Source organism: Leuciscus leuciscus (genome assembly GCF_965113295.1).
Source record: "Leuciscus leuciscus genome assembly, chromosome: 14".
NCBI lineage: Eukaryota > Metazoa > Chordata > Actinopteri > Cypriniformes > Leuciscidae > Leuciscus > Leuciscus leuciscus.
In genome coordinates this window covers 18,772,453-18,796,036 of record NC_138738.1, presented here as the reverse complement: position 1 = coordinate 18,796,036, position 23,584 = coordinate 18,772,453, and the positions used below count along the sequence as shown (strand labels likewise).

General features: G+C 37.5%; 1 protein-coding gene across 3 annotated transcripts; it reads left to right on the top strand.

Moving 5' to 3' along the window:
- The first annotated feature begins 16,419 nt into the window (after positions 1–16,419).
- Positions 16,420–21,874, top strand: LOC309514086 (uncharacterized protein). Of its 3 annotated transcripts, XR_014211597.1 has the most exons (6): positions 16,420–16,507; positions 16,775–17,092; positions 19,973–20,293; positions 20,811–21,060; positions 21,480–21,535; positions 21,718–21,751. XR_014211597.1 is itself a non-coding variant. In XM_082190225.1 (5 exons), exons 1-5 carry the CDS (start codon positions 16,483–16,485, stop codon positions 21,816–21,818), a joined length of 927 nt encoding a protein of 308 aa, XP_082046351.1. In that variant the 5' UTR covers positions 16,420–16,482; the 3' UTR covers positions 21,819–21,874. The 3 variants fall into 3 exon arrangements, 2 of the variants coding, with proteins under 2 accessions (XP_082046351.1, XP_082046352.1); XM_082190225.1 differs by lacking the exons at positions 21,480–21,535; positions 21,718–21,751 and adding an exon at positions 21,760–21,874 and having other exon boundaries at positions 20,811–21,014; XM_082190226.1 differs by having other exon boundaries at positions 21,480–21,753.
- Positions 21,875–23,584: the final 1,710 nt, after the last annotated feature.

The window sequence follows — 23,584 nt, the reverse complement described above, 5'->3', positions numbered from 1 at the left end:
CATATTATTATTATTATTTTGCACCCAGAACTGCAACCACCACACTTGCCACTCCCTCGCAGACAAGCTGGAGCTAATCTTCCCACATTCCTCTGTGGTGGAATGTCCCTGCTCAGAGGAAAAAAGGCTATCTCCAGTCTGACCCTTGGCCTTGCTCAGAACGGTTGCCATTTAGACTACCATCCTCTTTTTGGATCTGTTTATTTTCGTAGTGCTGCAGTAGCTGGTTCTACTGTAAGCATTTAAATACTAGTTTTGATGTTGTGACTCAAAGGTTCTCTAATGTAGTGACTGTGACTAGCCTTGATTTGAGACGGAGACATTTCTACATTTGTTCTCAACCAAGACTACACTTGCATTGGTTTATGGTGGTATAATGGTATAAACAGTTAAAACTAACGAAATCGAACAGTCTTATCTATGTGGGTAATGTGTTAATTTAACCTTTCCTCACTTTTATTAAATGCTTATTTTCCTATTGTCTCAGATACAAAGCACCTGCTGGCCAATGCTTTGTATTGGGAGTCATGCTTGTTTTGTTCACTACTTGGACTGTTTACAGAAAGGGCGGTTTTGAAATGAGAGAATTTAATATATTTTGTATATTATTTTACTTTTTGGTATTTAGTAATGTGATCATGCCAAAGATTTGCATTACAATTAAGTTATATAATAAAACTGAGCATTAGCAACGTGAAATGTAGATACGCAGTTCAAACTGGTTGACCCATATTTGGATGTTGCTGTGAACTTCAAGAATGGGGAATTGTTTTGTATGTCATTAACATTTCAGTTATTTGAATAAAACTTTAATATATATCTTTACAAAGACTGTGTCTGCTGGTTTTTGTCTTGGCTAAAGCCAATGCATTTAGGGGGGAGGTGTGTGTGGTGTCTCGTCCTGAGATGTTCCACAAGTGCAAGTCTGTGCAAACTGCTCTTATCTGTGTTCCTGCTTTGGCATGAATGGCATCTTTCTCTCAGAGCAGAAGGGAGCCTTTTTCACAACAGCAAAACAATTCTGCCACCTGCTTCACTGTTGGCAAGCAGTCTTCATGAAGAGAGGCCTCATTCCAGCTCTACACTCAGAGCCACAAAAAGATTATTACTCTCATCAACTGCACAAATAATTTGCAATTGCAGACCAAATCACTATAACTGCACAATGGCAGATCAATGATTAACCAAAAGCAGAGAATATTTGTATTGTTTTTGTGATTTTGTAAATTAATACATCCTCAGACCATTAAACAAAAAGTATGCTCTATAATAGTTTCCCAACTGACAGTGCATTTTGGATGTCTCCCTTATATGACCCATATATTTCTTCCTTCTAATGAGCTGATGACCTGAACCAGGTATGTTTGATAAGTAAGAGTTTGAAAATCTGTACTGTTGGTGGGTGCGTCTCAATCAGCTCCCTAGGTCAGTAGTCAGGGCACTGTAGTCTGCCATTTTAAGGGCTGTCAATCACGAAATCCTACCAGTGCACTGAAATGTTCGCTCCCTAAAAAGTTCCAAAATGCACCATGAAAACCAGGGAGCAGATGCTCACTATGTTCCCTTAATGGAAGTTCTGAAGCGTGCAACATAAATCACTACACATAATGACACACGATAGATGTTTTTTAAAATACAAACCATTATTTAATTATATTTCAGCATAAACATACAACGCTAGACAGGTAATAAACATAATCTAGCTAACATTATTAATTTATTCACGCTGCACATATATGTAACAAACAAAGTATTTATCATAATGTAATATAAATAACTTAAAAAAATAATGTCAGAAAGATATCAGTTCAGCTGTTGTTCATAAATACAGTGATGTTGTACAATGAGGACGTTGTCATGTCGTCGAGTCATTAGTGTCTCTATGTGTAATGAGCCAGTATCCTTACTGTCCTTACCAGTTCCCAAATTCATGCACACGATATATCGATAGCTGATTGAGACATAGCCGGTGTGCCTCCAAGAACAGGGTTGAGAAACACTGCTCTATAGGAGTGCTTCTCAAACCTAGTGTGAGAACCCCACCACCACTGCAAATTTTGTATGTCTCCCTCATCCAACACACCTAATTCAACTCACCAGCTCATTAGTGGAGACTGGGCTGAATCCGAAATTGCCCCCTATACTCTCAAATAGAGCAGTATTTGAGGGGACAGCCATTTGTAGTGGTGTCCGAAACAATAGTGGACATTATAGAGTGCACTCATTCTATCCCACATTGCACCGCAAAAATGAGTGTTCAGCCGTTTTACACTCAACCGCTGTCCGAATTGCTCACTCGTTTTCATTCACTCCTTCAAGTGAACTGTATCAATGGACTAACGTAGGGTATAGTGATTGAGGGTTTAGGTTCGATTTCGAATTCAAATTCAGCCCAAGACTTGAATTGGATGTGTAGGGAGACAAAATGTGCAGTGGTGGGGGGACCTCACGACAGGTTTGAGGAGCACTGCTCTATAGAATAAACGCTTGTGGTATGAATTAAATCTGGATGTATACAGCTGCCATATTGTCATGTGGCTTACAGCTGCGTCGCATCACTGCCATTCACAACTCCTCTCCTGTGGTCTGTTTTAGGCAGTAGAAGGTCATATTGGTTATTTTTGCATACTGTTTTATGAATACTATGAATTCAGACATTCTACTCTTTTCATGTACTGTTTTTCGCGTAACAATGTAGTAGGGAAATAGGCATATTTGGAGGCAGGGTAGAACGTTCAAATGCCTTAGGCAAATTAGACCTAACCAGACAAGGGTCTCAACAGTTTGGAATGCTTTGCAAGCCAAATTGATTAAAAACTTTATAGCTCAACATTGAGAGGAATTTGCCCTCTGAGTAAAACATGTTAAAGCATTCCATTCCAAATGGGGAAGAAGAGAAATGTCTGACATGTTAGGTAAGAAGGGGAATTAAAATGCTTCAGATTTCAGTTTAGGTCCAATCCTGATCAAACTCACCTGCCTGTACCTTTCTAGAGCTGTGTTTGAAATTGACCCCTATACCCTCATTCACTATTCCCCATTAGTCCACTATAGTCCAGTTGAAGGAGCGAATGAAAACAAGTGAGCGAATTCGGACACTTAGTGCGCCGGAAGAGCTGTTGCTTTTGCACAGTTTGTGCTTGCTGTTTAATAATCATTTGAAACCTTACAAACTGGCAGCTCCAGTAGTGATGAAAAGATTTATCTTGAATTCTGTCATGGAAACTAGCATGTATAAAGCTTAATTAAATTATTTAAAAATTAATTAAAAATAAGTTTCTACTTGTATGCTATTACTATGTACCCATAATGGTCAAGCGGTTCAGAAAATGGATGGATGGATAATTCACCTGCGGGCACCATCTGGCTAGACGTGGGAATTCATTCGGCGCGCGACTCTCACAGTGCATTATGGGTTTTCTCTAGCAGTTGAGTGAACATCAGAGCCAGAGTTGTGAAGCTCTGCATAATTGAGATCTCAGATTTGAGGAACACTGCTCTAGAAGAGACAAGATATTACTTGGGTCTTAAAAAAAAAAAAAAAAAAAAAAAAAAAAGGTTTCACATTTAATCTTATTGCTGTATAGGAGAAACAGCCAGAGGGAATTTGTATAAGGTGAAAACCAATATAAAAAAAAATGCCTGGTAGAATTTCACCTTTCCTCCCTGCTCTGTCAGCGACATTAATCTCTTAAGAACTTTGACTCCCAAGTTCTGTTCATCAGATGCATTTTTAAAATAGTTTTCTGAAGAATGCAGACAAATGATTCACTGTGTAAAAGCAGCCCTTTTGGTGTTCCAGCCTGCCAACTCAATACATTCATGTTTCAAGATAAACTGTATTATTCATCAATATCATGACCAAAATTATTACTTTTACCCATTAAAAGTTGTGAGCCACCTAACTGTGTTAAATAAGTCCACTGAGAAGAGGACTGTGTGCTCTTCAGTGGGTTTCTGTTTTCAGGATAAATATTTTGCCTCGCATGCCTCCCTCAGTAGGTGTGAGCTGGCATTCCATAAATGCTTTGCGAGATACCTGGCTGATGGGTTTACTTGTGACGGATCAGTGTGACTTTTCTCAGCTGAAGAAGTACAGACGCAAGGAATGCTCCCACTGGAATGTCCCTCTCATCAGGGGGCTCCAGTACACTTCAAGGTCAACCAATGGCCTGTTAGCAGTCACCTCCTTCCACCACCAGAGACATCACTGTCCAAGTGCAACAGTGGGTTGCTGGGCTTATAAATCATTTGGATACCACTGTGCCTTCATGTAATGTGAAGCATTTCTTGTCTCATTCGTACATTCTTCTTCATTTCTGGTGTTCTGTCTAGGTGAGAGGTCAGATTGGTGGACTAAGAGCTTCAACATCTGTTAGTGCGCATACTAGGATCACACATTGCTCCATAGGGAATGTCATTCTTGGCTCTCTGCTAGTATTAGCAGGCTTCCCAGGCTCCCCAAAATTCAGCAGAATCACCCGGGACTAAGTTCATTCCAGAAACATCTGCAATTTAACACTGTAAAGCTTTCTTTTTTAGAACAGGCCTGGTTGAAGGCATCAGTGGTTTCTTTAGAAGAACATGTAGTGTTTCTGGTGTTCAGGGTTTGTTATGGTGTATTATATCAGTCAAAACTTAAAGGGACAGTTCACTCAAAAAAAAAAATTTCTGTCATTCATTCACCCTCATGTCTTTCTAAAACTGTATGACTTTTTTTTCTTCTGTGGAACATAAAAGCAGATATTTTGAGAAATGTGCATACTTCTCGAATATGCCTAATGCTTCTATACAGTATAGGGGAGCGCGGGGCACAACCTAACGCGGGGCTAGTTGTAACACGCTTGTTTTAAATACTTCCGCACATGCTTGGATGACGAAACTTTGTGTATTTACTAGTTGCCATATCAACACTATATAGAAAAAAAAATTCCGCCAACATTATAATTTTTTTGGAAGATATCCATAGACATTTATTAAACCATAGCAAAAGTAAATTTCTTACTTAAGTTAATTTTTCATCTCTATTTTTTGTGTTTATTTAAAATAAGACAAATCTGATATTATTTTAATCTCCAAGATGTTATTTAACAGTTGAGATAGTTATTTAATGCTTCGCTAACTAGCAGAAGACACTAGCAGGGTTTAAACCCCCGTTGTGCAGGCGGGGGCATGTTGTAACACTGCGTTACAATGTGCCCCTATTAGAAATATGCTATTATATTCTATACTTTTATTAATTTTATTGGGAAAACGTGAGAAAAAGGTGAATAAAGACTGAGAGTCAATGTTCAGAAATGACTAATTATTTATTTGTTTTGAACTATGTTGTATAGCTTTGTTTTCATGTGTTCGTAGTCCCAAAAAAATATATATATATTTAATTATTAAAAATTGCCATTATTTTATATGAAAAAGTTTTTTAATTGTATTTTATTTAGAAAATATTTTAGTTTGTTTTGTATATATTTTTTATTAGATCAGATAACATTTTAAGCTGTCATAATGTTATGTTACAATGTGCCCCACACATGTTACAATGTACCCCACCTATGGGGCATGTTGTCACATTTCACTTCCATTCTTTCGGGGTATGTCAAGAAAAAAGTATATACTGTATTAATTAAACAAAACCACATAATTGTACTAGACATGTGGGAAATTAATGTGGGAAAAAATAAATACTCTGAACCATAAGTAGATTTACACAAACTGAGAAAGTCAAAAAGCGTTAGGTTGTGCCCCGCTCTCCCCTATACATTATGCACCAGAGAAACACACGTGCAGACATCTTTAGAATTTTGTCTCTAATCTTCCATTTTTGCGGTAGCTTGTATATTTCTATGGCATCGCTGTCGAATTAGCTGGTGAAGTGGATTTTTGGTACTATTGTAGAACAAACGAAAGTTGTCATGAGCGTTGTAATATTTGAAGCGGAGGTCATAACAAATGTCAGTAGACCGGGAAGATTTTAAAACGAGCAGTTCATTCATAAATCCATAAGATCTTACCTTCATGCTGTGGAATACAAACCAGAAGACAGAACCCAACGAGCGCAGCGTTGAAAAGGGGCGGGGCTACATAAGGTCTATAGTAGGCGAAAAACAGTGTGTTAATTGAGTAGTGTGTCTGAATTATTAGTTTTCATAAAACAGTATGGGTGAAAAGTACCAGAATAACCTACAAGATTCTGAAATGCGCATCCGATGGAGACTTTACTATCCCATTATGCCACAGGGAGGATTTGTGAATGGCAGTGAAGCGACACAACTGGTTACACACTAGGTTACAAGACAATGACAACATGGCTGATGTAATTTGACAGAATTTCATACTACATTCATACTATACAGAATATACTTTCGTGAAGTAAGTTGTAACCAAATGTAGTGCCTACTATATAGTATGCAATATAGCCATCATGCAAATGGTTTACAATAGTGTTCAGAAATGTTTTTCCAGTGATGCCCACACTGATTCAGCAAATGGAAAGCACATTTTTATAATTGGCCTATACACATGTTCCAAAGATCTTAGTAACATGTTCTTGGTCAAGGACCTTAGTAACACAAATAATTCAATAAGTCAAAATGTTGTGTTTTACAGCAGTTTCCACGGAGATGCACTAAAATTCCAAAACCTCCAAGAGTGTGGATGGAGTGAATTTCCCTCACCGACTCTTTCCCCTTTTCCTTTTCCAAAAAAGGTTATGGCTGTCTAATTTTAAGTTTGCTTTATGGTGGAAAATACATTCTTATTTTGCCTTATACCTTTGGCAACTGTTTGAAGCCCATCTGTATTGACTCTTAAATAAACCCACAGGCACTAAAACGTAAAACAATTACAATTATATAATCGAAACTAAGAGAGTGTAAAATTCATCTGTAGAAATTTCAAGAGATTATAACAAACAAACAAAAAGCCTTGAAACCAATTAGCCTCTTCAGACTAACCTGACAGCACAAATGTGGGTGTGGAACTTGTGAGTCAGGATAATCTTTTAAGGCAGATGGACCTCTACTATCTGAAAAGTGAGTGCTGAAGGTGGAGTAACAGGAAGTACCGAAAGTATCATCTTCCTGTTCTAGAGATCTGAATCTGACACCCAACTGTTTTGAGCTGGATTATGTTTTATGCAATGATCAGTTCAGTCACGGTGCAATGATGAGTCACGGTGAGGTGTATTAAGGTGAGGTGAGTCTCTGTGCACTCAGTTGTGCTTAAAAAATGTTCATCAGGTTTAACAGACGTAAATGAAATTACTCATTAGTCAAATTATGAAACTTTTAACAATGTCATATCGATAGTCAAGTAAGTTTAATTTTGAGATGCATATTCCGATCACAGTGTCATGTTCACCACACCTCAATTCTTGTGTTTAAAAGCATTCTGTGACTGCGGTGGAACTTACATTTTTAACATTTTTGAAATAAAATGGAAGACTCCTGTCCTTTGTCTTGTGAAGGCTAATTTCACAGTCTTTCATGTATCATAAATACTCATCAATAAGAATATTTTTACACTTTTCATAAACTGATCAAATTAGAGCTTAATTGGAGATGGCACACAATATTTTGCTCATTACTCAAATTATATTTAGATTTTGTCTGTTTTTTTCACTCAAGTATTTATTTATTTAGTTAGTTAGATCTATCTATCTATCAGTTTATTTCTCATTTTTTGAAGCAAGCAATGTTGTTTGGTGTGTATGATTCCACACCTGAAGGTCAGTTATATTTTTTGAAAAATCAATATTAATCATTATCAGTATCACACCATAAATACTGGAATAGTTCATTTCTTTAACCTTTTATTTAGGTTATTGATGTTTTTAACTATTTTATGTATTATTTTTATAGTTAAAAACAAACATCTGGCTCTGGGCAAGGGTAAAATAATCAAATGTATACATAAAAGACAGCTAAATGATGATAAAAGTAGGCTAAGTTATGAAGGCACTATTCGATTTGTCCAGTTTTAATGTGAGCAATGTCATATCGATAGTCAAATAAGTTTAATTTTGAGATGCATATTCCGATCACAGTGTCATGTTCACCACACCTCAATTCTTGTGTTTGAAAGCATTCTGTGACTGTGGTGGAAATTACATTTTTAACATTTTTGAAATAAAATGGAAGACTCCTGTCCTTTGTCTTGTGAAGGCTAATTTCACAGTCTTTCATGTATCATAAATACTCATCAATAAGAATATTTTTACACTTTTCATAAACTGATAAAAGTACAGCTTAATTGGAGATGGCGCACAGTATTAAATAATCAAATGTATACATAAAAGACATAGCTAAATGATGATACAAGTAGGCTAAATGATGAAGGCACCATTACATTTGTCCAGTTTCAATGTGATAGCCTATAACTAAAATTAAAATATATTTTCTTTAAATAAAAATCAACCGATGGGGCATAAAATAGTGTGACATTGAAGACACCATGTGTTTTAATTTGAATGGCACATCCAGTCTGTATTTATAAACAATTTTATGTATTTTTGAACAGGTATAGGTTGATAAAATACTCGTAATGTAATTTTCAGTGTACAGAAAGCTTCCTTTCCAGATCACTGACCTTATGTAAGCTGGAAGTCTAGATGAGCCTAAATCTCACCGTGACTCTTTTCTAAAGATAGCCTAATTATGATCTGTTATTGTGCCTCTAGTCTAGAGAACATCCATCGACTTACATCAAGAGTTCCACAGGAAGGTCAGACATGCCTGACGGATGCCAGACTGATGAAGTGTTCAAATTACCTGGCAAAAGGCTCAGAGATTCTAAGTTGCAGCATTGCAAATATGAATTAGTCATTGCAAAGCGTCTGTCAGTCACCTGTATTATTTTTCATGCTGTGTGTTATGAAATGGCTGGTAAAATAGCAATCGGTTTTCAGATGTTTTCATGTTTGAAAGGAAACTCTTCTGAATTCCATGCTTTCATTGAAACATGTGCAGATACAATTTGATTTACCCCATGTTTTCCCAGTAACAGCATACCATGTTAACCCAGATAAGGTCCTTGCACTGCAATGTAATGCATGCTGGAATGTTCTCTATGCTGTTTCACAAGAGCTCAATCCCGGTCACACACCGACAGGTGAGGATGGACAGTGTCCACGTGCTCTCGCCTCATGTTTGAGTGTGGAATAGAGAGAATGTGGATAAAAATGGCTTTTTAGAAGTGCCCTCTCATCTCAACCTTTGTGGGAGCCTCTACATTAAAGTGCATGTTGGCAAGCGTTTTTATTAGTCTTGTTACCAGTTCATGGACAGAAGAATCCAAGCACCCTGTTTTGGGGCCTGTCAAATGTGAATTGCTAGTTATTATTCTCCACACACCAAACAATTTAGGAAATGTCTGTTTTCATTTTCATTTTATCATCTACATTTTTTACACTTAGTGTAAGCTGCTGCTGTCTTGATCTCAAAACTGACTGAAGTCAATAAGCGTAACATTGTTTTTTTTTGTTTTTTGTAAAATGAATGTGCTATTTTTTTATTTAATATTTTGTATTTTGAGGGAATTTCATGATTTCAAACAATATTCACTATTTGTTTCAATATAGAAAAATAAAATAATACATATATAAGAATAAACACTTCTCATGCTATTTAATTAATTCAGTATTTAAAAATAAAGCAAAATTTGTAAATAACTAAATGATTCAAGTTCATCTTTTGACATATCATTCAACGCACTTTTCTTCCAAAGTGTGCATACTTCTCACTGAAATAAATGAGAGCAATATGCAATCTTATATTCTGCAACTTCTATAATTATCTATATCTCAGAACCAAAAAACAAGCAGAATATCACATAGAGAAAAAAGACTAAGAGCGATATCATTCCTTTTCTGTCATTGATTTTGAACCCATTCCCACTGTAAACAGATGAGGAAGACAGCGCTCATCAAAAAAGCGATATACTTTCCAAAATCAGACACATTGTGTTTTCGTCTCAGGGTTATGGATGTTTTAAACCTGTCACAAAATAAAATATTTTACTCTTGCATAAGGGAATTTGCATTAATGTGTAATGCATAACCTAACAAACTGTCCTGACCCCATGCGTGCACATTTAAGGTTGTGTTTTTTGCACTCTCCAGGCCTTTACCGCAATTTAGAAGTATTTATTGAATTAATTGCAATACCTTCAGGGTAAAGAAGTCATGAATGTTTCAGAAGTGACACAAGAGTTTTTATCTTTTTAACTGTCCTGGATCTTGGTATATTTCTAATATGCAACTATTGCGCAAAAGACAATCATTAAGCAACACTACCAGCCGGAGCTTAGATAGTAATTCATTCACAGATGCTTAAATACAGCCAGGAAAAGTAGAGCAAAAGAAATCTGCCATCCATCACCTCCCTTTTTATGCTATTTTGCTGCAGCTTTATTGTGAAAGTGAAGCCATTCATGGAAAAATCCAGAGATTACACAATGAGAAACACAAGGTGAAGCCTGTTGTGTGGCTTGGTTTAAATCACAAATCGCATCATTGTGCCCTTGACTTTAACTTCATGTTTCTTCATGGGGGACTTACCCTGTAATAAATGCACAGTAAGTTGTGTGAATAAAAGCGTCAACCAAATCACTGAATAGAATGTCGACTCAGTGACTTTGAAGATATAATTGTTCAGATTAAGAGAAGGAGATTCCATTCATCCAAATATAGACCCCATGCAAGAAGCACCTTACTTGACAGACGGAAATAACCCCGCTCTCATCAGGAAAAACAGTTTTGACTAGAGCACAGCAGTGTTGCCAAACATCTTGGGTATCCTAGTGATGTAATGCTCCATTTATGTGCTAGTAACATGAAGCTAAAGCCATAGGATTGTTGTTCATGCACTGAGACTTTTCAGGTCTAAAACGGTCTGTTGTACCTCCTAACCTCATCCTGCATTTGCTTATGCAGAATTGATCGCCTCTTTCTAAGGAGGATAATAACATGACAATAACATGAGGCATTGCTTTAGCCTCTGACAAATATATTATATAATAAGATATTATAGCATGAACATTTGAGAGGGGACTAACAACTTTTACTACACTGCAATACGAAATGAATTTGCCTGAATTTTCCTTACTATCAGCTTCTCATAAATGTAATTTGTTATCTAAACTTTATGAAAATTACATAAAAATTGGTCCCAGTGCACTGTGTTACTGTAATATGAAGGAACTAGATTTTTCACGTGTTTCACCCATATTTTGAATTATGTTTTACGCATTTTGTCATGTTTTAGGGTTAAAGAAAATGTCAGTAAAATTAACTCATAATGTCCTGGCAGAAAATTACTGGTACCTTTTCCATTTTGTCCAGATTTTTTTATCTTACAGTTTAAATCACTTTAGTAAGTCATATTGTATGCAAACATCATGAGCCAAAAACAAGTAATTGCAAAATATCTGCTTACAATTTCAATATCCTGAATTTTGTTGAATTAAGGCTGCAATAATACTGAGCAATTACATTTAATCCATTTAGATGGTATTCTTGAAAACATTCAACAGAACCATACACTGTAAAAAAATCTTTTGTTGACTTAACTCATTATTTTTTGTTATCTTTTTGCATGGTTTTTTTTGAGTTAAACTAACAATTTAAGTTGTTCATTCAACTTTAAGTCTAGTTGAGGACAAGAAAACTTAAAATTTCTTGTTGTCTGGACAATCTAGTTATCTCTACTCACAAAAATAAGTTGAAATAACTAAATTGAAAATTTTTTTTTTACAGTGTATTGATGTTTTAGACACACCATAGCCCCTTTTGTTTGAATACTTGATGCCAAAATCAGACTTCATTACAAACAAAATAGCTGCACGTCTTGTACATTGTACTGGAAGGACTCTGAATTTTAAGGATTGTACATTGCTGTCTGCACTGATTCCTTTTGCAAGATTTTAACTGTTGATAGTTCTGATATCAGATCTAGGGAACTTGATGATTGTAGATATTCAGATTTAGTGCTGAAGAAGTGCTGATATTTGGTTAATCTTCCAAATTCAGTGTAGTTGTGCCATCTAGTGGAGAGAATAAAATCACTTCCCACAAACAAAAATAGGGCCTGAAATAGGGTCTAAATCTGGTTACTCTGCAACTCAACTATAAAGTTTAAATGACACATGCTTTTATTATGCCATTTGTTTTAGAATGTTATGATTCTTTGAAATCCCGTGTAGAATGTGTTTCTCACAACAAGGCAGTGGAATCTTGAAATCTTGAAATTACTAAATAAATTTGTTCTTCTGACTACCACCCCCACCCAAGGGGTTGCATCTTTGCACCCTTTTCAGGATATTTCTGCATCCTTGTCTAAAGAAATATGATTTTATTGTTTTGTTTTTTCATAGCTGATTTATATGATGCATAACTATAATCTATATGCAGGAATATCTATATGAAGAATGAAGTGATGCAATAGCATGTAAACTAAGCGATACACTGTTGTGGTATTAAAAATATTTTCCCAAGAACTGCAGGTCTGTACCAATTTTTATTTGTCTTTATGATTTATAAGTTATCTCTGTCTTGCTAGTTTTCTCTCCTCATTCAGGAGGTGGTGGTCTTCAGAGAGTCTATCTTGGCAGCTGAGGCTCCTCTCACAATTTATAAGAACAAATAATAGTTGCCAGAATGGTTCTGTTAAAATACAGTATTATTGTAAACATATTTACAGAACAACCTGTAAATTTGACAATTTGAAACTGTAATTTAAGTAAAAAAGGGCATTTTAAACAACCATTCTGCTGAATTAGCAAGGCCACGGCCCATGTTGCTACTAAAGTCTGTTTTGAACCTTAAACATACTGACAACCACCATAATAACACCGTTATGTAACACAAAGCCACATAATGAATCAAAGCTGATCAAGTAGATTTTCCACAAGCTGGGGTAAGCTTACTGGACTCTTGGACAGAAAACTTTCCAGGAGTTTACTGGTTTAAATGATCTGAACACAAACAGATCCGTTCCTCTGTTTGGGATCAGATCATTTAAACCGGTAAACCCCTAGAAAGTTTCTCTTCCCTGCTTCTTTTCGCTTTTTAAACTATGATTCCCGCTGCTGTAATGTATTTATTGAAAAACAAACTTCAGAAGTCATAGATCTTAAGGGTTTTCAGCTTTCTAATGGTCTAAGTTGATCAATTGAAAATATAAATAGCACGCCAACGGGACAGTGTGGGTTAAGGGACTACTTTAATTAAATACAAATTTTGACCATTTTGCACACCTCCCATGACATGGTTTGCCCCCCAAGGGAGGCACATCCCACACCTTGAAAACCCCTGGAGTGACCCCTTAGTTTCATTTTCTTGTATGTATTTATGCTGTCTCGGTGCTATTGGATTACCTGAGTTTATTTAAATTAAATAACTTATTTGATCTTCTCTGCCTCTCCTCTTTATCATCGGGCTTGCAATGTTACATAGAGTAAGCAATGTTTATTGAGTGTGTTTACCTATTTAATTTTATTTGTAAATTCAGAAAATGCAGAAAGTATAAAAACAATGGAAGTCTATGGAATGTCCCCATTTAGATAAGTAAGTGTGTGGCTATCTGTTCAGAGGTAGCACTGATGTGGGTGTTAGAGGACTTTATGAAGGACTCAAACTCTTCTAAGATCACTGAGAAAGGCTTTCTTATCTTTAAGGGCACCAGAAACAATCAGGTGACATCCATTTTAATATTCCATGGCAGGGGCCTTCAACAATCAATTTATTATTGGATTGCAAATCAAGTAAAAAGTACAAAGTATTTTGTCAAATTAAAATGTATAATGCATATTTCTCTGTACATCAATAATGATCATTTTAATGACTGTCCAATGTCAGTAATATGGCATTGCTTTGGTTAAAGACCCCTGTTCTATGGCTTAATTTGAGTCAAGAAATCAGCAGGCCAACTGATTGTTTTCATGTTGAAACTGTATATGTACATGGCAACTGTCCCTGTGATAAGCTGGTACCCCATGACCCTTTAAGTTCTCCATGTTACTTCATCATTGAAGTCTCAAACCGGAGCCCCTGAGCTCCTGGACACGCCCCTACTTGATGACATACGTTACTTCTACAGCCTACACACAGCAATATAAACAACATCTCTGTCTGCATGCTCTCTTCACGTCGTTCTTGTAAAATAATAATAATAAGTAAACAAACATCAAAAGCACTTCGCTGAGAATGAAACACCACTTACCAGCAGCCGCAGAGTTGAAGATATCCTCTGGTAGTGCGCGTAGCCGCGCGAAATTAAAAAATGCGCGTGCAGCGTGAGGAATCGTCCCGGATGAGTTCGTAAGGTGAAAGGTCATCATGTGGGTCTTTTTATTTACGGCTAAATTATTATTCATTAATTTTACTAATAGTTAGATTGGGCAGGCATCCACAAAAGGGCCTTTAATTAAAAAAAAAAAAAAGGAGAGGAAATTTTGCCTTGACAAAAGGGCACTTTGGGCACCAAGGGGCAAAAGGGCAGGTGCTGGAGCATAATATAGGCCATAATATAGACCCCCATAATATAGGCCTATAATGATAAATATCTAGACATACAGTATATTTGTATTTGACTGCATGGTTGTTGTTGTTGTTGTTGTTTTTTATCACACATGAAGGTACATTTTAACTGAAAGGTTTTGTTCCCAGGACAAGAACATTTTTCATGAAATCCAGGTCAGGCAAGCTATCACAATTAACTGAGGCAAGTTGTAATGTTTTTTAATTTTTTTTATTATTTTTTAATGTTATTATTAGGCTAGCCAACTATTATTTTACAATGTATTAATTAGGCCTATTACAGTAATACAGCATTAATTCAATAACTGTTCGTCAAAACAATTATTTAATATTCTATACACTACATTTAGCTGTTTCATGCATTTTGCTACACAACTTTAATTGCAGGTTCTATTATTACAATTTACCCAATAGTGTGACAGGGACACAATGCCTCACTATTTTTTTTTTCCTGCTAATATGTTCAGTACCCTTTTTGTATAGCCAAGACTTTCTCCCTACCTTTGAAATAAACCGATTTTCTTCTCACTGCAACATCCGCGCTTGTAACCGTAGTAACTAATGTGCATTGTAGCCCAGCCCCCTGCACACTACGTCATTTGACTGACAGGTAGATGCGGCGCAGTTTTCATCATGCTTGATAGTGAGAGTCGCGCGCACTGATTCTTTCACAGAGAACCGGAGAGAGCATCTTATCCTCGTCACCTTTTCTGATCTCTCACGTGCAAGGTTTTTTTTTCAACCTGGGTGCAAGTGTTTGTTTTCAGAAACGGAGAGAAATGAGCGCAGTATCATTTCGAACGAGAGATCGAAATTGTAATATTACTGATAATTAGCCTATTATTCTGTTGCCCTTATACAAGGAGCAATTGATAAAAAAATAAAAAAATAAAATAAAACTTTATTTTGGGAAATGGGCAGCACAGCAATGGATTCTAAGAAAGATGAGAAGAAAAATTCTATAAAAAGAAGATCGCTTCGGATACACATGCCTGTAAGTTAATATCTGACGATACTGATTTTCTTCTTCCACAGATTCAAAGCCAAAAGTTGTGGACGGACTGGAACATGATACAGAGTCGACACATAGCTACAAATTTAATTCACATTTTCTCTGCTCGCCATGGTTTCGCACTGACATTGTGAAATGAGCTTCAAATGGATTTGACTTTTCAGAAGCTATTTCAAAAAGGCAAGATAGTGCTTTTGTCTTGTGTTTACTGAATATATTCATATTTAAACAGTCACCACATGTTTAAAAATCAGCATGCAAATACTCCATCTTTTGTATTTATGTCCGGATAGTTTTATTTGTTTTGATGACATTTTCGCATGTACATCGGGGTGTTTTGCAAGTAATATCACGATTAAATGATTATAATACCATCGCTATGACCCGAGCTACAGGACGCAGGATTTGATGATCAGCTGACTGGAGGTCATGTGATTCCTCCCGAACGCTGCGATTGGTTGCGTAGTAAATTAATTTATGCCGAATTCAGATGTGCGTGCGATTATGATTCGAATTTTAGTTGCTATTAGCGACGCGTTATACACTCAAACATCGCTGTCTGTTGATTGAGACGAGGCAAATTCAGATTGACTTTTGCCGAGTATTTCTGTGCAGATCTTGCGATTTTGAAGCTATTCGGAGAATTCCTGAGAGAAAACCTGTTATATTCTAGAAGGAGCAGATCGGAGGATATATATTTTCCTTTTTTTCATATTCATATTATTTCTGAGGACGCTTTTATCTAACGTTAATTGTTATTATTTGGGAGTTAAACTAGGAGTTTGTAGTTTTATTTAATTTTGTGTTTAATTTGATTATTTTTGTTTTATTTATTATTTGACTTTTTTTGGTAGTATTTCAGAGGAGGGTTGTATTGTATTATTGTTTTTGTATTGTATTTTGTATTGTTTCTATTGCAGGTTGGAGTAGGACGTTGATGGCTCACATGGGTGAAAGAGGAGGTGAGTGCTCTAGTTTTTCATTTGTTTATGGTTTGTTATGGTATGATGATGGACTAAATGAATGTGCAGAAACTTGTGCAAGGTAACGTTAACCCGATTTGATCCGCCAATTTTCCCAGCTAAGTGATCACATGTATTTGATTCCTTGCATGTGAAATAAACCTTTCAATTTGAGTAACAATTGTAACAATTTGTAATTGACCACTGACATTGATCATTGATTATTATCAAAACATAACTAACTATGTGATGTCTGAAATATTGCAGCTTCAGGCCACTCCAGATCCGGAGGAGCTGCTTCCACTCAGACGGATGATCTGGAGGTTTGTAGTTTCTGTTCTGGTGATTTTGTTTGTTTTGATGATGTCTCTGTGTTCACAGGTCAGGCTTCCGGGAAGAGGCAGAGCGGCAGCCAGCAGAGCCCAGATGGAGGGATGTACAGCGTCGAGTGGAGCTCCGACCGCCTCCAAGAGATGATGTGCCCTCCGCTGCCAGGTCAAGTTCCTGTGGAGCCAACAGTGACCTCGACTCGCCGAACAGCTCAGGGTGCCGTGGAGGCTTCTCCTGCGAACAAGAACTCAACAGGTGAGATTGAAATAAGGCTGGGGGGTGTAAAGTGTACGGATACAGATTTCGTGCATAAGACTGCTTCAAGCTTTTAACAGGTTAAGGTCTAGTCATATTTACGGTTGCTCAGCAAAATTTAGCTGAAATTTTCTTTCCGAAATGATTTCCAAAATATTTTAGTCGGACGTTTGTCTAACATATTAAATTGATTCGTTCAATAACTCACAATGTTCATTTATTGTTAATTTAACTGTTATATGTAAAATAAATATCACATTTGCAGTTGTGCACGGAAAACGGCACTCTTGCTGATGTGATATTGTAGGCAGCGCCGTCGCAGGTGGGGTGCGAGGCCCTGTGTGAACTTGAAATGCGAGGCCCTGCTCTTTGATGTGGATGCTCAATTGCGCATGAATAACAGTCACACGGACGTAGCTGTTCTAGTTCTATTGCACGCATAATCTCGCTGCAATACGTTTTTATCAAGTAGAATAATACAGCATAATCATGATTCATGCACATAGTCTCAGCTATGACTTTTTGCTATTTATTTCAAAGGGAAAAAAATCAACTGTGCAACGAGTCCTTTACATAAAGTCAGCTCGAGAATTTGTCCGAATACATACATAGATCCGCCTACTTAACTAACGTATATCTTAATGGTCCAGTGGTAGAACTTTCACCAAGCGTGTCAGAGGTTCTGGGTTCGAGTCCGCGCTCGTATATATTTTTATTTTATTTTTCTCGTATAACGTTAGTTTTAAAAATGTTTTTTTATCAAAACCGATTATGTTCATCAGGTTGTATATCAAGCAGGGACACATTTGTGTGCATTATGTTAGAGTATCCGCAACGGATTGAAGCGCGCGTCCAAAGGAAGACAGTGCGGCGTGTGCGCGAGCCACACGAGAAAACACTGTATCCGCGCCACTGATCGCAGCTGCAAGGAGCACTTTGATCACTTGATAAAAAACACATATCAGCGCTAGATCGTCTCTTATTTAAAAAATAGTTAACTGGCCAGTTAACTGGAGATGTTTTATTTATTTGTAGAATTGTTACATTCGTGCAGCGAGATGTTTTAAAAAGTGAAAAAAAGAAAAGAAAAAAAAACAGCAGGATTGCGAGGCCCCCTAGTGGCGCGAGGCCCTGTGCGGTTGCCATAGACTGTAAAAAATATGGACAAAGCGTCTGTGACGTCACCCATAGACTTTCTGAAGAACGGGTTTGAAGCCGTTTATGGGGGGTATGGGCGGCGCCATCTTGGAAAATCTTGGGAAACCCTAACCCCGCCCACCTTCTGACGCAGCGCGCGTCACTCAGCTCGCTCTGCTACTCCGGTTATCTCTGTGTATATTTTAGGCAACGAAATATGTTATAAAACACCATACTAACTCTTTTCGTTTTCATTTAAAGAAATCTTAAACATTATAGCCACACAAATGTGGTTCAGGCAACGCGTATTGATTATATTCACTGCACATAACGTTTGCCTATTTATAACAAAACGAAATATAAAACACAAACCTGCCTCTTTTCGTTTTAAATATAATATAAAAATATTAAACATTTTAATATGGTCCAGGCAATATGTGCATTTGTACTAAACAACAGATGTTGCAGTAAACAACATTACAGATCATCTTCGTTGTATTAAAATTTAAAATGACAAAACTCAACCCAGTCTCTTTTTGTTAAATTTCAGTTTTATCAATATTAGCTATTATAAAAGTATAAGTAAAAGGTAAAGTTACAATAAGCTATACAAATAAAGCAAACAATTCAGTCAAACATAAAAAGTCATGCGCTCGATCTAGTCTAACCATACAACGGTACAAGTTAAATATAGCTTATAAAGTTATGAAACTTCCCCTCAGCCAAAACGATTGCCCACGAGACCAAAAATCGCCCGTTAGATATAGACAAGACGAATTATATCTCATGTTTAACCACTACAGAGACGCCAGAGTCAGCGGCAAACCTCAAAACGTCTAGCCGATGAAAGGCTGCTCCAGGCGGGGTACATCGCGCCGAGCGCCCGGTCATCGCTGGATCTCACAACTGGATACAATTTTCATAAATCTTTATAAATAAACCACAGATTTGAGCTTTAAACAACTACATTCTCGCCTGAAAAACTCTTAAAACTACATTTCATGATACAGAAACAGTAGTATTATATGTCAACTGTATTAAAAAATGGCGCTTCTTATGTTGTCATTCTGCCTTTCAGCTGTCAATCAAGCTGTCAATCAAAGTTAACCACGCCCTTATTGTCATACATTTTATATCTAAATACTATCTAAACTAACGAGTTAGAAAAAAATTCACTACCCTCGCCGTTGTCAGGCACTCGGAACCTATCGAAAAATCCAATAAAAGTCCATGGGACCAACCTGTAAAAACATGATTTTATGCTGTGAAAACGGACATTTTAACATGGGGGCTATGGACATTTGCTCCCTTTTGGGACCTTCCCCTAGCGGATTTTCGATGTATTGCAGTTTTTCGCACTTCCGGGTAGGCTTCATTTTTCAGATCAGAATGTTGCCCCTTGGCGGTTGCACAGTTCGCACAGTCTATGCGACGGCTCATTCAGGACGTTATCGTAACGTTTAGGGGACCATGTTTTATTTGGAAATGTGATGTTCCCAGAACGTCCCCACTTATGGTATGATGATGGACTAAATGAATGTGCAGAAACTTGTGCGAGGTAACGTTAACCCGATTTGATCCGCCAATTTTCCCAGCTAAGTGATCACATGTATTTGATTCCTTGCATGTGAAATAAACCTTTCGATTTGAGTAACAATTGTAACAATTTGTAATTGACCACTGACATTGATCATTGATTATTATCAAAACATAACTAATTATGTGATGTCTGAAATATTGCAGCTTCAGGCCGCTCCAGATCCGGAGGAGCTGCTTCCACCCAGATGGATGATCTGGAGGTTTGTAGTTTCTGTTCTGATGATTTCGCTCCTCTGCCTTCTGAGTTTTCTGTCTCTGTGTTCACAGGTCAGGCTTACGGGCAGAGCGGCAGCCAGGAGAGCCCAGATGGAGGGACGTACAGCGTCGAGTGGAGCTCCGACCGCCTCCAAGAGATGATGTGCCCTCCGCTGCCAGGTCAAGTTCCTGTGGAGCCAACAGTGACCTCGACTCGCCGAACAGCTCAGGGTGCCGTGGAGGCTTCTCCTGCGAACAAGAACTCAACAGGTGAGATTGAAATAAGGCTGGGGGGTGTAAAGTGTACGGACACAGATTTCGTGCATAAGACTGCTTCAAGCTTTTAACAGGTTAAGGTCTAGTCATATTTACCGTTGCTCAGCAAAATTTAGCTGAAATTTTCTTTCCGAAATGATTTCCAAAATATTTTAGTCGGACGTTTGTCTAACATATTTTTCAGAACATTGACAGAACATTCAAAAGTAACCATCCCATAATGTTTGCAAAATTATAAAACAGAATGTTCCCTGAACATTTGTATAACTGAGAAAAAACATGTTTAAAAGGATGTTTACTGGATGTCAATGCTTAATATTGTGAAATAAGACTTTGGGGCATTTATCCAGGCATTAAGCAGAAGCAGGGCCGTCGTATAATATATTTGCATTACTTGATTTGTAACATTACAGATAATAATTGAACAGTAAATATAAGTGTCATTGTGTCACTGTTTAATTTGAGGTCAGAGATGTTTCTAATAGATGTCTTTTCAATTGTGTGATTTCAGAAAAACCTACAGAACGTCGGAAGAGGAAAGGAATTCGTTCTTTCCTCATGAGAGTGTGGAAGGCTATGAAACAACACTTCGGCTGCTGTTGTCACAGTAGTGCTGTGGATGTTGTGGAGCCTTTCGTCCCTCCAGCAGATCTGGACCCAGAGCCTGAGCCAGATCACCCAGCCGTCAAGTTGCTGACCTTGGTGGAGTTCTTTAGCTCAGAGTCACTCAACATGGAGGATCTTTCGGACAGGGAATAAAGGTAAGCCAAAGGGTCTCTTAGGTGATCATTTGAAAATAAATTCATCATCTTTCACTGGACTCTAATTTAGATGTTCTTTGTTTATCTGAGTCACAGCGCGCGTGTCGGGCTTTAAACGTCACTATAGTCATCATCAGCATGCAAATACTCCATCTTTTGTATTTATGTCCGGATAGTTTTATTTGTTTTGAATGATGACATTTTCGCATGTACATCGGGGTGTTTTGCAAGTACAAGTAGATTAATTGATGCCGACTTCAGATGTGCGTGCGATGATGATTTGAATTTTAGTTGATATAGCGACGCGATTATGAATTCGATTATGAGTAACTATTGTAACAATTTGTAATTGACCACTGACATTGATCATTGATTATTATCAAAACATAACTAACTATGTGATGTCTGAAATATTCCAGCCTCAGGCCACTCCAGATCCAGAGGAGCTGCTTCCACTCAGATGGATGATCTGGAGGTTTGTAGTTTCTGTTCTGATGATTTTAAAACTAGATTAAAGACGCATCTCTTTAGCTAAGCATTCACATAATACTTGCCTTTTATACTACAGTTGAATCAGATCGAATGCATTAATATTATGAACAGCAGCTATGCTAATTATTTCCCATCTACTTTTCTGTTGTTATCTCGGGACGTTAGTCCCGAGGTAAATAGAGTTCGTCAGCTCCAGTTTGTATCCAGCCTCTCATGGAAACTTCAGATGCCCCAACACCCGTGAAGAGACGACGCGACGCCCGTGAAGAGACGACGCGACGCCCGTGAAGAGACGACTCGATGCCCGTGAAGAGACGACGCGACGCCCGTGAAGAAATGACGCGACGCCCGTGAAGAGACGACTCGACGCCCGTGAAGAGACGACTCGACGCCCGTGAAGAGACGACTCGGCGCCCGTGAAGAGACGACTCGAAGCCCGTGAAGAGACGACTCGACGCCCGTGAAGAGACGACGCGACGCCCGTGAAGAGACGACGCGACGCCCGTGAAGAGACGACTCGACGCCCGTGAAGAGACGACGCGACGCCCGTGAAGAGACGACGCGACGCCCGTGAAGAGACGACGCGACGCCCGTGAAGAGACGACTCGACGCCCGTGAAGAGACGACGCGACGCCCGTGAAGAGACGACGCGACGCCCGTGAAGAGACGACTCGACGCCCGTGAAGAGACGACTCGACGCCCGTGAAGAGACGACTCGACGCCCGTGAAGAGACGACTCGACGCTGGCGATATGTTATGCCCTAAATAAATACATGATTAACTAACTGTATTTTTCTATGTACATTTCTGAAATGCACTTTCTGTGAAGCTGCTTTGAAACAATATGTATTGTGAAAAGCGCTATACAAATATCTTTTACTGGACTCTAATTTAGATGTCCTTTGTTTATCTGAGACATGGCTTCATGTATACTCCCCGTCAGCAGCATTAGAAGTGCCTGCTTTTAAACTGCATAAGAAAAATAGAGTTGGTTCTAAGGGGGGTGGAGTTATGATCTATGTGAAAACTGGTATCCAGTGTAATGAAATCGCTTGGTCAAATTGTATGGATTTGGAATGTATTGGCCTGAATCTTATTCGATCACCACAAATGTCCTTTGTATTAATTGTAATTTATAGTCCTCCCTCTTCAAATAGTAGTTTTTATGAAAATTTGAAACAATTACTTAAACAGTGTGATTGATTAATGAAATATGATTCTTATGGCATCTCAAAACATAAACTAGATGACTTCAGAAGTGAAGACTAAGACAGACTAATATTCTCCAAAGTATTAGAGCACACTAAAGATTTTAGTTGCAAATTTAGTCATAAAAATAAAAAAAACATACTGTCCACTGGATAAATTCTGATATTTTAAAACTGATGAAAGAACGGATCTTGCTTTAAAAACGAATAAATCAAAGTTAAGTCATGATAGCCAACATTTTATGTTAAGGAACAAGGTGGTAAAGATACTCAGAAAAGCTAAGGCATAGGGATAATTGAACCAGCAAGAGTTCATTCCAAAATAATCTGGAACTAGTTGAATAAATGAAAAGGAGATTAAAAAGAAAGATAGGACACATCTTTCACATGGATACATATGTTTTTTTTTTTAGTTTTAAGTTATTTTACTTACTAAGCACTGTCAACATTAGTATCTTAATATTCAGATTTTAGTCATTCTTCTTTGTAATAATTGCTCTTAGTTATTTGCTTTCTCCTGTTGCTATTTTTCTTACCTCTTATGAAGCACTATATATGTTTAGACTGATTTTCGCATGGAATCATGTACTTGTTTTTTTAGTTTTTTTTTAGAATGTGATTTTTTTCTCTCTCTCTCTTTTGTGTGTGTGTGTATTAATATAAGATCCTTTGTGTTTATCAATGTGCACTGTCCCTATGAACAAATAAACATGAGAGACTGCAAGACAGGAAAGAAGTCATCACAGCCATATTTGCTTTGTTTTAATAGTAGTATGATTTTACACAGCAAAATATGTAGATGTATAGATATAGTAGTTTTTTTT

Coding starts and splice junctions, on each gene's coding strand:
- LOC309514086 (XM_082190225.1), top strand. CDS start 16,483: ATGGCTCACATGGGTGAAAGAGGAG. Junction 17,093..19,972: donor TGCGAACAAGAACTCAACAG/GTGAGATTGAAA, acceptor GAAATATTGCAG/CTTCAGGCCGCTCCAGATCC. Junction 21,015..21,759: donor GACCTTGGTGGAGTTCTTTA/GCTCAGAGTCAC, acceptor GTTTGTATCCAG/CCTCTCATGGAAACTTCAGA.